This window comes from Hyperoodon ampullatus, assembly GCF_949752795.1.
Source record: "Hyperoodon ampullatus genome assembly, chromosome: 11".
NCBI lineage: Eukaryota > Metazoa > Chordata > Mammalia > Artiodactyla > Ziphiidae > Hyperoodon > Hyperoodon ampullatus.
The window spans coordinates 41,149,347-41,163,647 of NC_136924.1; the positions used below are offsets into that span (position 1 = coordinate 41,149,347).

General features: G+C 50.1%; 1 protein-coding gene across 1 annotated transcript in view; it reads left to right on the forward strand.

The window, feature by feature from the left end:
- The window catches only part of FBLN1 (fibulin 1), a gene marked incomplete at its 5' end in the record, with an annotated part of 76,739 nt that extends 72,175 nt beyond the window's left edge, over positions 1-4,564 (forward strand). Inside the window, one exon of the mRNA XM_079714431.1 lies at positions 3,758-4,564. Within this exon, the coding sequence (XP_079570557.1) occupies positions 3,758-3,897 (140 nt within the window). The 3' untranslated portion in view covers positions 3,898-4,564. The remainder of the gene's footprint in view (positions 1-3,757) is intronic.
- Positions 4,565-14,301: the final 9,737 nt, after the last annotated feature.

Consider the following 14,301-nt stretch of genomic DNA (forward strand, 5'->3'; position numbering starts at 1 on the left):
AGTCAGCCAACAGCATGCAGTTCTGGGCTTCGGCCATCGTAAAAACTAAACCTCGTGAAGCGCCCTAACACGACATAGTTAGGTACATTTTCTACACGTTCAGAGCTTTCCTTTCTCATTAAGTTTTAAGTCAATCCAATAAAAATATTCAACTCTTGCCGTATTGTTCAGTCACGTAAGAGTTCAGCTCTATTTTAACTGAAAATCAGATCACATTTGAACATTGGGAAGCTCTGTGACATCCAGCAGTCACTTCTGAGGGAGAAGGGGCAGGATGGCCTTGGGATGGTTTTGTTTCTGATTCTGAAGTTTGCTATTCTTTTTCATTTTTTGGCCGTGCTGTGCGGCACGCGGGATCTTAGTTCCCCAACCAGGGATCAAACCCGCGCCCTTGGCAGTGGAAGCTGGAGTCCTAACCACTGGACTGCCGGGGAAGTCCCTGAAGGTTGCTGTGTTTAATCCTTGTTTCACAGAAGAGGAAATGAGGACTCAGAAAGGTTGGATAACTAACCTGGGGTCATGCTACTGACCGAGGTCGGTTGGACTCCAACCCTTTGTCCTGAAGAACTGCAGTCTCATAGTCCAGCTAGAATGACCCTGTCCTCGAGCCCAGCTCCCTGCATCAGCACCTTCTCTTTCCTCTCTGTCCCCAGGCTGAGCCCACCAAGGACAGCCCCTCATTTTCTCTACACTAGTTCCTTAGCCCGGTGCCTGGCACACACAGGTGGGCCCAGAAACTTCTGTGGGTCTGAACTGTTGATGCTACCAAAGCTCCCACATGCAGCCAGGAATCTTCATTTAAATGTGCATGTGTGTGATATCATTATTTTGTAATATTTACATTTTATATACATATTTATATATTAATATATAAATTGTATTTTATATAATAGTAATATAAATTATATAAACATCTATATAAAATGTATGGATATGTGCAAAAGTTTATATAAATATAAAATAAATACTATACATTGTAATAGTATTTATATATAAATTAGATTTTGATCTATTTTAAATAACCTCACTTATATTTTTATATATGGTTATAATATATATTTTGTATTTATAATAATCAAACTATATTTCTATATCATATTAATTATATGATATTTAATGTAATAATAATATATAGAAATAAATACATATTTGATCGTAGCTTGCAGAAGCGTTCCCTCCACCTCCATTGCTCTCTGTCCTAAAATAGTTGTCAGGCTCGCGTAGCCTCTCACCCCTCTCCTTCAAGCCCCCCCGAGCCCCTCTGAGCACCGCCCCTGGGATGGGTGCCGTTGGCAGGTAACCCAGGCCACTGAGGCTGGTGGGCGCCCGTGGTGGTCTCAGGCCTGGGGAGAGAAGAAGGTGATGCTGATGGGGGTACTGAGGAGGCAGGAGAGCTTGGGGCCGTGCCCTCCACAGGGGCCACGCTGACCCGGGCCCAGACAGTGCCCAGGGAGGGGCAAGTGGGAGTGGCCCGGTCATACTGAGGGTGGTGACAAGCCCGCATCTCTAGCCGGGAGCTGAAGATGTTCGTGGGCGTTCAAACAGGACAGAGCTGCCATGTCATCGCCAAGCAGGGGCAGAGAAAGGGTGCTGACAGCCCGCAGAAGCCTGTGCTTATCTCTCCATCAGAGCTAAAGCCCTTGTTTGCTTAGAATAGCCTGGAATTCCGCCCTGCTGCTGGGCATTTCACTTTTGAAACTCAAGCTCAGGGAGTGAAACGGGGGATGGCGTGCCCAAATTCCCCTTCTGAGCATGAACTTGGTGGTCCTGACTGGGAACTGACCGCTGGTGCAAAAGGCCTTCGGGACCCTTCGGTCTCCCTGGAGCCTTCGCTCCTCGCGGGACGGGTGTCAGGGGCCTGACTGCTCTGCCCCGTGTGCACATTTCCCAAGTCTGTGGCAGGGCTGTTTGTAGAGACCAGCTTGGAATCAGCGGTTGGATGCAGCAAACAATCAGTGACTCTTTCTCAGTACGTGGTTGAGGAGCTGCAGGCTCCAGAGTGTTCTTTGCAGGCATCCCTGCAGTGGTGTACGGGCACTGAGCGCTCTTTCCCACCCTGCCTTCTGTGACGTCATGTTGGTAGCTTGAGATCAGCCATGGAGATTGTCATGTGGCACAAGCAGAGAGCCGGCCGCTCTGGCACACCCCTGCACCACATGACTTTGGGGAAGTCCTAATATCAGAGCGGGTATGATGGAGGAGTGACCTTTCCTAAATGTCAACAGCTATGGGTGGCACCTACTCTGTGCCAGGCACTGAGGATCTGCAGGGAGGGCCACCTTCTCCAGGAAGCCTTTCCTGATCCCCTAGCCTTCCTCACCTCCATCCTTGCCCCTGCTGGACAACGTGCTGACTTCTATCAGAGCACGGCACTCATCTACATCTGCCACCAGCTTTGAAGCCAGGATTCTATTCGTTTTCTCGGTGTCACCGAGAACAGTGTCTGGTACCAGTTGAAGAAATGCATGAATTCAAGTGGAAATGAAGCACTGAGCCCGCTGGTCTTGTGGGGAGGTAGCCCTGCACACCTGGAGTTCACACCTTGGCAGACGCTGTGCTGGGGTGTCTGGATCACACCGTGCAGAAGCACAGGGTCAGGTGGCATCATATGCTCACAGGAATCTGAGGCCCAGAGAGAACGGTGGTCTCTCCAAGTCCATGCAGGTGGATAACACTCACCTTAGTCCCATCTGTCTGGTCCCAGAGCGCAGGAGCATTCTCTCCATGAGCCTTGGGGTTGCCCTGCATGGACAGGCAGTGGCAGCAGGGTCCGGCCTGGAGACATGGAGCTTCCAGGCACAGGTCTGGGGAGACTTATGGAATCCACTCTTACCACCCAACCCCGCTCCCCTGCAAGTCTGCAGAACGCCTGGGGTTGTTCCTTCTTCCACTGTGACTGAGCTGAGCTTGTCTGCCGTGTACTCTGAGCCTTGGCAGGGGAGGCCTCGGATCATGACTTTTGCCTGGTCCCTATCTGGTCCAGGCAGAACTCCTTGCCACCTCCAGCAGCTTCACACAGGTTTCTGCTTCCCCGGAATGGACACCTGTCTCCACTCTGCCACCTGTCCCATTTCTGCTTGCCCTGCTTGGGCTGGACCTGAGCCGCCTCTTGCTTACCTGTTACCATGAACACGGAACAATGAACTTAGGTGTCACCCTCCAGAAAAGAAGTGTGGAGAGCGAGGGAGCCAGGAGTATGTCCCATGGGGAATCGGGACTTCTCTGCTCAAATAAAGCATTTCTGGGACCCCACTACAGTCCTCAATGGGAGGGACTGAGGGAAGAGGATCATACCTGCTTTATTTCTTCCAAGGGTCACAACTGGGCACAGTGGGTAGAAGGGAGTGGGACAGGTGTCTACTCGACATCTACTCCATACCAGGCCCTTTATTTAGACTCTTAAATCCTCAGTCACATAGATGGTGGTAGAGGAGGGAACCTGGGCTCAGAGAGAACAGGAGCTGGTGTTGACCCTAAGGCATCTGACTCCAAAGCCCACACGCACAGATTCCCTCACACTCTGAGCCGCACACAGTGGAAAGGTTGTGGCGAGCTCACTGTCACTCATCCCTAGAGGTGGCAGCAGACCCCAAGAGTGACCGCTTGGAGGGAGATGCTAAGCATCTGGTTCAGGTGGGACTTGATGAGGCCTAAGACCTCCTCTAGCTATGAAATTCCTGGAGGGAAGTCATTTCCCAAATCTCCATGTTCCTTCAGTCCCTGCTAACTCCCAGAACATCTTCTGCTCTCTCCCCAGGTGTTGTGCGTCAGGTGCGGCCCATTGTGGGCCCATTTCATGCTGTCCTGAAGCTAGAGATGAACTACGTGGTCGGGGGCGTGGTGTCCCACCGAAATGTCGTCAATGTCCACATCTTCGTCTCTGAGTACTGGTTCTGAGGGCCCGCTCACAGCACAGCCAAGCCTGTGCCTCCAGGCCAAGTCATTGCTGACAATGACAATGCCCTGTCCCTGTTTGTGCCACCCAGACATATCTTGATTTTATGTATTTGTTTGTAGTGTTAGGCCGACATGTATTAAGCTGGGCCAGATGAATAAGTCCATCTGTTATATTTTGGTGTTTGAATAATGAGTCCAATTACCTAACTGTTTGGTTGAAAACCTTGCTTATGTTTTAATGTGAAAGTTAGATTTTGCTCCCTTTTTCTGCCTCTGGGCTGGGCGTTGCTAAGGGCCAAGGGAAAACAAGACATTTTTCAGGGGGCAGCTAGTCCAAATGCTAAGAGAAGACCAGTTCTTGCCCTGATTTTATGAAATTTGACATTTGGTACTTTTTTTGCCAATCAGATTTTGTATGTCCAATTCTAAGGACGCAGCTGCCAAAGAATAGCAGGTATGATAAATTCTGTCCAGAAGCAGCATGCCACAATGCCTTGGGGAGCACTTCTAAGGTGAATTACAGTTCTGTGGAAACAGAAAAATCCCTCAGTAAAGACAGAGCCAGTTAGGTTTGTGTGTGGCTCCAGTATGTTCACCAAAGGAACCTCTGAGTTTTCTGCACCCTGCATCCATCATAGGTGGGAAAATAAACAGCTTTGTGATCCTCCTGATGGCCTGTGCGGGGGAGTCTTTCAAGAGGGGGGATCCTGACTAGCAAAGAGCCTGCAAATAGTCCCCCAGGCCTTCTCAAAACCCTCCTGCCTCCCAAGGTTCTGGGGTGGGGTCCAGCACGTGTGTTGGAAAAGCTTCCAACTCACATCATTTCTGACAGCTTGCCCGCCCCCTAGGAAGCGGGGCTCAAGCACCCCCCATGCTCCACACCCCACGCCCCACGCTCAGCCCAGCGGGCACGTCACGGAGCTCTGCTGATGGTGTCCCTCGTGGGCATTCTGATTCCCTCTAGAAGTTGCTGGGGAGACATAAGGATTCTCTTCATTGGGAGGGAGAGACCACCAGATGCACTGACGCCCCATGCATTCTGAAGCTGGTGCTTTGTTTATTCCTCCTGGGAACCCAGCCGGGGGTTGTGGTCTTGCCCTATTTAGAGACACGCAAACTGGGCTCAGAGAGAGGAACTCAACTGCCCAAAGTCACACAACTTTTTAGAAACAAAGAAGGGATTCAAATTCAGTCTATCAGACTCCAAACTCCATTCCTCTAAAACCCTAGGTCAGAAGAGACGTGGACAGACTGGATTTATGGGGTATCCTGACACCACCTTCAGCATGGATGGTGGAGCCAGGAGCAGCCTACGCCCAGAGGCCCGCTGGGACCCGCAGGAATTCAGTGTCCACACCCTTCGTTTCCACACACGTGTGCTCTCCGAATCCTGCCCTGGGTTTATCCCATCTTTTTAGGCATCCCATTCGTGCCCAGCTCATCTCAGCAGCCTGGTCCCTGGCACTAGCTGAGCTCTCAGCCCCACACATGGGATTTCAGCCTGGCCGGTGTTCTGGTCATTCAAGCCTGTCCTGCTCCAACTCTGTAGAACCTTTGGGAACGCCCAGCATTTCTGAGGTCACTCATTTGGGGTACTTGTCCATCAAAGCCAGACCTGGGCCAGCCTGTCACATCTGGAGCTGGTGGGGAGGGTAAGAGTCAATGTGGGCCTGGACTGTCCTGAGAGTCAGGTCCAGGGATGAGGCGAGTGCAGGGGACATCTGAGCAGCTCTCAGCGCCAGTGAATTGGGGTCTTGGCCGGGAAGGGGAGGGTGCCTGAGGTCTGATCACAGAAATTGAAGCCTCAGTATAGGGGCAGGAAGTGCGGAGGCCACATAGGGTTCTGGTTTTCCACCTGCAGCCTGTGGGGCAAGTCTGCAGAAGCCAGGCAGTTTTGAGCGCAGGCCCTTGGAGAGGAAGGTTTCTGGGAGCCTCTTCCTTCCTGAGTCCTGGGTGGAGTCGGGTGGGAAGACATAGGCGCTGGTTCCTCCTGGGAAACGGCCTTCCCCACACTCTTAACAAGTTAAGGTGAGAGGTGCCATTGGTGGACAGGGCCAAGCCTCCCGCCATTGATTGGCTCACAGATGAGCACATGACCCAAGCTGGCCAATCAGACCTTCCTGACGAAGGGTGGCGGGACATGGGAGAGGGCAGAGGGGAGGTGGTGAGGTCAGGGAGCTGCGGGGTAGAAAAGCAGAGAGGAAAAGGGAATGGAGGCCTGTTCCTGCCTGATTCAGAGAGCCAGAGGGGCCGGGTCCGAACCTCACTTTGGCAGGAGCTAGCCACGTGAGTCACTGCCATCCGCCAAGCCTCAGTTTCTGCATCTGCAAAATGGAGCAAGGAATCCCTGCCCAGCTGCCTTGCTTCCCGATGGCAGTGAGCAGCCCTGGAGGTGATGAGAGCAAAAGGCTTTGCAGCTGTAAAGTACTGCGTACTTGCCTGAGATCTTATCATTATTCATTGTTAAAGGTAACAATGGTGACGATGATAACGGTTGCCACTGTCAAGCCACACGAATGTCCTCCGGAAGTCAGGCATCTTTTTAATTCTGCATTTCCTTTTCTTAATCATCTGTGAGAGATTCGGGACAGACAGTCGTGTATATTACACACGAGCCTCATTTTTCATATTTCACGTCACACTCCGGGTTGGGCACCTGATAGACAGTGCATATCCCATTATTTTTGCAAAGTAATTACTGTCAGTGCTCAGTGTCAGCTGCATTAGGTTCCAGAAGGTCTTGTGCTGTAATATTCTACCAGAAAGCCATGTCTGCTTTAAATGAAGGGAACCTACTCTAATGTTCAGAGCAGCGCCGTAGCATTGTGGCGGGAGGGCCTGGGTCACCTGGCATCCTGGAGTGACCAGGGTTAAGGTTGATCCTCTTCATCCTGGAAGTGGAACGAGATGGAAACTGACTCTTTTTTTTTTTTTTTTTTTTTTTTGCCGTACGCGGGCCTCTCCCTGTTGTGGCCTCTCCCATTGCGGAGCACAGGCTCCAGACGCGCAGGCTCAGCAGCCATGGCTCACGGGCCCAGCCGCTCCGCAGCATGTGGGATCCTCCCGGACCGGGGCCCGAACCCGTGTCCCCTGCATCGGCAGGCGGACTCTCAACCACTGCGCCACCAGGGAAGCCCTGGAAACTGACTCTTGGATGATTTTTGAAGTCTCCAGGGAGAAATAGAGCCACTGCAGAACTTTTATAATATGGCCTAGGGAAGTATGGCTACAGTCATTGTGACTCCTAATAATCACATTACACTTTGTTGAAGATCCATTATGGACCAGGAACACCTCTGTAATGGTTCCCCAATACACGCGCACGCGCACACACACACACACACACACACACACACACACTTCACTCTCAGCCCCTCTGCCGGGCCAGCTCAGGGCCATCTTCTCCCAAGAGGCCTCCTGCCTGTCTTACCCCCTGGGCTGGCCCTCTGCTCCCATCCCTGCAGAACTTACAGTGTGATCTCCTGTCCTGTGATCCTTCTATATCCACAGCATGTATCCACAACTCTGCATGAAAAGCGTTCTTCCCTCAACATACTAGATCTGTGACTTTCAGTTTTTAAAAAACTTGTCATTATATAATTTTTAAAAATGCATTAGAGTATAGAAAAGAGTATATAAAACCTCTCATCTCCGTTACTCAGCCTCAACAATTATCAACTCTCTGCCCATCTTTTTTCATCTCCGCCGCCCATCCCCCCGCCAACTCCTTTTATTTTGCAGGAGTATTTTTTTTTAAATAAACTTTATTTTTTAGAGCAGTTTTAGATTGACAGAAAAAACTGTGAAGATAGTACAGAGTTACTGTACACCCAGCCACCAGTTTCTCCATTTTAATATTTTACATTAGTCTGGTACATTTGTTACAATTAATGAACCTATACTGATGCATTATTATTAACTAAAATACATACATTATTATGGTTTCCTTAGTTTGTACCTAACGCCCTTTTGCTGTCCCGGGACCCCACCCAGGATCCCAGCTCCTCTGGGCTGTGATGGTTTCTGACTTTCCTTGTTTCTGATGACCTTGGCAGTTTTGAGGGGGAGTGGGAAGGTGTTTTGTCGGATGCCCCTCTATTAGGTTTTGCATGATGTTTTTCTCGTGATTGGACTGGGGTTATGGGTTTGAGGAGGGAGACCACAGAGGTGAAGTGCCCTCATCCCATCACACCAGAGCATGTGCCGTCAACGTGACTGATCACTGTGGTATTGACCTTGGTCACCTGGCTGACCTGCGTTTGTCGCACTTCCCCACTGTAAGGTCACTCTCCCTGCCCCAGCACCTCACCTCCATCAATTCTGGACTCTCTGGGAGGAAGTCACTGTGCCAGCCCATCCTTAAGCAGTTACTCTCCAGAATCTTGAGGGCAGAGGGCAGGAATATTTTAAAGCAAATCCCAGACATCTTGTCACTTCCTATTTCAAAACCTTAAATACTTTTTAAATATGCATTTCTAATGATAAAGGTGTCTTAAAACACAACCACCACACCTGTTACACCTAACCATATTAACAATGGTTCCTTCATATTTTCTAATAAGTGGCTTATATTTCCAATCCAGCTCAACAAGCATTTAGTAAGATGGGTATAAGGATCCCAGGAGAGATACAAAGATAAAGAAGAAGCAGTCCCTGCTCCCTGGGATGGGGGGCAAAATAGAAGGCAGTGATTCCCCTAACAAAAGAAACTTTTCCTTACCAAAGGGTTCACCTTGGGACTGTTTTACAAGACCGGCCTCCAGGTTGTGTTCATGGCTTATCCAGAATGGACTTGTCCGTCTTCATCCTTCAAGTCTCAGCCCTAACATGCCTCCCAGAGTTGAGGCTTCTCCTGGACGCCTACCGCCCAGGGCGCGGACCTCTCTCCTACAACAGGTGTTTCAAGTGCACACCCTAAATGATCCCAGGGCCGCCTGACCTGGGGCTGCGGGTGTGGTGAGCCAGTCCCAGGCAGGGCTCTAGGCCACTCCTAGGCCAGGTGGTCAGAGCTGGGAATGAGAGGCCAGGCAGGACGAGGGAAGGGAAATGGCATGAGCGGGAGGCCCTGTGCACCAGCCCCAAGGCTGGTTGTAGTGGGGCAGTGAGGAGGCTGAGCAAATGCGAGCTGGTAGGAAGGACAACTCCCCGCCTCCACCCCGCCTCTGGTGAATGAAATTTCAAGTTAGAAGGTACCATTTATCTACGGGTAGGCAATTGAATAGTGTCCCCCACAGAGATATGTCCAAGTCCTAACCCCAGGTCCCTGTGAATGTGAACTTATTTGGAAATAGAGTCTTTGCAGGTGTGATCAAGTTGAGGCTCTTGGGATAAGATCATCTTGCATTTGGGGAGGGCTTTAAATCCAACAACTGGTGATGTTATAAGGAAAGGAAAGTGAGACCCACAGGGGAAGGCCATGTGCAAACGGGGGAGGAGATTGGAGCTAGGGGTCCCCAGACCAGAAACTGTCGACGACCACCAAAGCCGGGGAAGAAGTGTCCCTCAGCCTCCAGAAGAACCCAGCCCTGCCCACACCTTGATTTCTGACCGTTGGCCTCCAGGCTGTGAGACGATAGATATTTGTTGTTTTTAGCCACTGTTTATGGTAATTTGTTACAGCAGCCCTAGGAAACTGATATCGTGTGTGTGTGTATACATATATGTATATATATTTTTTAAATTCCCACTCAATAATATATCTCTTGGTTTATCGATTTCTTGGAGAGCATAGATAGTGAATGAATGCTGTTATTTTCTCACTTTTTAAAAAAAATTTTATTGGAGTACAGTTTATTTACAATGCTGTATTAGTTTCAGGTGTACAGCTTTTCTCAAGTTTTTCAAAAATACGGCCCGCTTGAGTGTGGATGCGTGTGCCTTATGTGTCCCCTTGGTCTCAGTCTTGAGCAGAGCAGTTCCGTCCAGGGCACCTGCTTCCCTGGGAATTGCTGCCAGGAGGGAGACACAGAGCACAGGGAGTCACCCACCTCGACACGACTGGTCCGGTGAAATCAAGCATCCTAAGAGACAGCAAGTGGCGCAGAAGACTGAAGTGCAGCTGCGTTCCATTTGGACAATTCAACTGTGATTCACTGTGAATTGTGTCCACTGCAAGTTCGAGGTGTCACCTTTCAATTACTAACATTATGGGGCTTTCAGAGGCTTTGGCACACAGTGATGAGTGATCCATCTTTAACACAGCTGGTTTATTAATATTTGTGGCAGCTCCTGCATGAATCAGTGTCATGTAACTAAGCAATGGTATTATGTAGTTACGCATGAAATTATGCAAGGGAAGCAGTCAACGGTACAAGTCAGACTGGAGTAATTACTTTGAATCCTTAAAACCTCCTGGACTTGGTCTCCCTGCAGATAAATGTCACTCTGGCTTGTTCCCTGTTGATTTTCTGCAGACACTCAGGAGTCCAGTGCTACGATTCTATGAGCTGCCTTCTGGGTGGTGTATTTGGTGCCACATGAAATGAACACAGGTCTCTTCCTAGTTGGAGCTGGTCACGGGCCATCCTAACTGCTCTCACTCCAACTTTCCTGACCTCCAGGTCCTGCTTCTTCCTGGTAATTTGCTCCTTTAGAATAAGACACACTTGGCCCCAACTCCTCCACCTCCTTTGCAAGACCCTGGATCATCTGGTCCCATTCCTTGCATCTACTCTCTTTAGTTTACTTATTCATTCATTCCATTACCTCCTTTCACCCCGTCCCACTGGTGAATTATTTCACCTGAGTCTACTCCCGTCTATATTCAAGCCTCCCCACAGCTGCCAAGTCATCTTTCCAAAACACAGATTGGATGGAGCTCCTCCTGGTTTCAGATCCTTCGGGACCTCCACACCAAACAGATGGTGTGGCTACAGGACCCTCCACGTTTGGGCCAGAACCTTACTGCCCATCACTTCCACCATCCACTCTACACAGGGTTCAGACATGCAGAACTCATTAGCCTTGGACATGCAGGCCTCTGAGCCTTTGCACACAGGGATCCTGGAATGATACAGCTTCCACCTTCTCTGCCTGGTGAATTTCTCCTGACCCTACATGACCCAGCATAAGATGCCAGCTGCCCTAGGTATGTATCCAGAAGAATCGAAAGCAGGGACACAAACAGATACTTGTACACACATGTTCAGAGCAGCATTGCTCATAGTCGCCAAAAGGTGGAAACAACCCAAGTGTCTATTAACAGCTGAATGGGTAAACAAAATGTGTTCTATCCATACAGTGGAATATTATTTATCCATGACAAAGAGTGAAATTTTGATATATGCTACAACATGGATGGACCTCATAAACAGTATGCTTAATGAAATAAGCCAGACATGGGACAAATATTATATGATTCTACTTATAAGAGGTACCTAGAATAGGCAAATTCATAGAGACAGAAAGTAAAATAGAGGTTTCCAGGGGCTGGGGGAGGAGAGTCAGTGTTTAATGGGCACAGGGTTTTTGCTGGAGAGGATGAAAAATTTTGGGTAAAGATAGTATAGATACAACACACTGTGAGTATGTTTAGTGTCACTGAATTGTACACTTACCAATGGTTAAAATGATAAATATTATGCTATGAATATTTTACCATATTTTTTTTAACTCTAAAAAAGAAATGCCAATTGCTCTGAGACATCTTTAATTTCCCAGCTATGATCAGTTCTTCCCTTCTCTGCTGTACTTTCAGAATCTTTCTATGGTACTTGCTTGCTGAACTGTACTTTATTTATTTTTTTATTTTTAATATTTTGGCTGCACCACGCAGCTTGCAGGATCTTAGTTCCCTGACCAGGGATGAAACTCGTGCCCCCCTGCAGTGGAAGTGCGGAGTCGTAACCACTGCGGACCTAACCCCCTGTGGACCTCCAGGGAAGTCCCTGAACTGTACTTTAAATGGGAAGGGGTGTCCATTTATGTGTCTGTCCCCTGCCAGATGTGGAGCACTTAGAGGGCAGGTCACAGAATAGGCTCTCAGGAAATGTTTATTAGGTGGAAAATATAAAAACACTGTGTTCTGGACTGAATTGTATTCCCCCCAGATTCATATGTTGAAGCCTTAACCTCCAATGTGACTGTATTTGGAGACGGGTCATTTACAGAAGTAATTAAGGTTAAAGGAGGTCATACGGGTGGGGCCCTGATCCAATAGGGTCAGCATCCTTGTAGGAATAGGAAGAGACCCCAAAGGTTTGTCTCTCTCCAACATGTGAGGACACAGAGAGAAGGTAGCTGTTCACAAGCCAGGAAGAGGGCCCTCCCCATGACCTGAATTTTCCTGCATCTTGACCTTGGACTGACCAGACTCCAGAACTGTGAGAAATAGATGTCTGTTATTTAAGCCCCCGAGTCTTTGGTATTTTGTGACGGTGGCCCAAGCTGACGAATGTGGCAAACAGACAGGAATGGATGTAATGCTCACTGACACAGGACCATCAAGCCATTTGATGACTGGTAATATCAGTGTGGAGCCCATGTGAGCAGGTGGCAGTGAAGGGAGCTGAAGAAGGGCAAAGGGTTCTAGGGGCCTTCTCCATTTCTCCAGAATTCAGGTATAATAGGGTCTCATGGCATGAGAAGTTCTTTCTGAGATCTAATCTAAATCCACCCCTCCTCATCCTCCTCTTCTCTCCCCAAATAGAACTTTAGCCTTTCCAGAAAAGAGTCCATTGAAAAGGCCCAAGACTCAACCTCAAATCTGCCCCAAACCAGGCCTGAAGCACTGGTCTCCCCTCCCCAGGATCCTTGTGCCCTTAACGGTTGTCCTCTCCAGGTAAAGTCTGTTCAGCAGGCAGGGTTGGAAAAGACCAGGAACCATGGCAGCTTCCTCCACCTGCCCCGCTTCCTGATCTCCGAACTCCAACCTGACCCAAGGACCACCACGTCCCCTTCAGATTCCACGCTGCCATATCGTGTGAATACTGCCAGCTCTGGGCGGAGCAGCACAGCAGTGCTTGCATGACCGATACCTCCGTAGCTACAGTTTAGGTTTTAAAAATGATAAATACATGTGTAAGCTGGGCTAACCCCAAAGTGCTGGGTGTTGCTTTAAGTGCAGCCGGCCTTGTGGGACTCAGAAATCAGAAAGGAATGTTTTCCGCTCTGCGGAGGGAAATGCTCTTACCCCACGGCCTAGCTTGACAACTTGATGGTTGCTCTTCTCAGCCCAGCCTAGATAATTGCATAATTAATTGCAGGCAGGTAACTCACCCAGAGAAGGTGGCTATTAGGAGCGGGTAGCCCCACGCCCACTCCCATGGAAAGTGGCCAGGCTCGCCTCCACGCCAGGTCCTGGGTTGGGGAGTGCCTGCCCGTGTATGGGGCTGCTGTGCTCCGTCTGATCCAAGGAGCAGCTTGGCCCCAGAATCCAGCAGCCCTGCTGCTGCCTGTTGGCTCGGTTGAGTCAAGTCAGAGGCCATTTCTGGAACTGAGGCCCGGCCAGGGTGGTTGAGGTGAAGCAGTCTCCCCTCCTTGAGGTTGGAAAGAGTCAGGGTTTTCCCTGGGGGCTTTGCCCATTGCCCCTGGGAGTTTTCTGAGAGGCTCTGGAAAGCCAACCTCCACTTTCTTCCCCCTACACCACGACCACACCATGATCCACATAGCCATGCATTCACCCAGCGCCCAGACTGGCTCCCTGAGTCCCAGCCAAGTCACGATGCTGGGGAACCACTGCAGCCCCACCCTGCAGGCTCTCAGCCTTTGGGGAGCCCAACCGTCGCTCAGAGGGCTGTCACCTGGCGAGTGTGCCCCGGCACCGCTGGACCAAATGCTTTGGGTGCCGGGGTCAGGGAAATGGTCCCCAGACAGACTCGATTCTTTAAATTAGCCCCCATCCCCACCCTTCTTGGCTTCTGCTGCCTCATCTGCCAGTCACACATTTCCAAAGGCCTCTCCCCACTCTGCTGTTCCATGGCCTGGGCAGACACAGCTGCCGGTGCTGGAGGGGCAGGGGTGGTGCAGGGGTAAAGGGGGTCGGCCTGGAGTTGTTGTCAAGGGGCCGGTGGAATAACTACGTCACGTCATTGCCCTGCAGACCTCCATCCTCCCTCCCTCTTACTTTCTCTCTCCCTCTGCAGAATATCTGGGGACAAAGCACATGGTCTCTGTATATGGTCAGCTTGTGACCATTTGCCCATGAGCCTGGGATAACCGTAGCATGCAGTGCAGAAGCCCGAGATGTAGGGAAGCCTGAAGACCCCTTCCAGCACCTCTCCCTCCACACAGGCCCCTACGTGGACCTGGAACCCTAGCTTTGGGCAAGACTCTTAAGGAGAGGGACAGTCAGGGGTGGGAGGTAGGGAGAGAGGTGGGTGCCCCTTGTGGAACTGAGAGAGGCGGGGGTCACCTGGAGGGTAGGACCCAAAAGCTATTGAAATGTCACAGAGCAGAGGTGGCCAT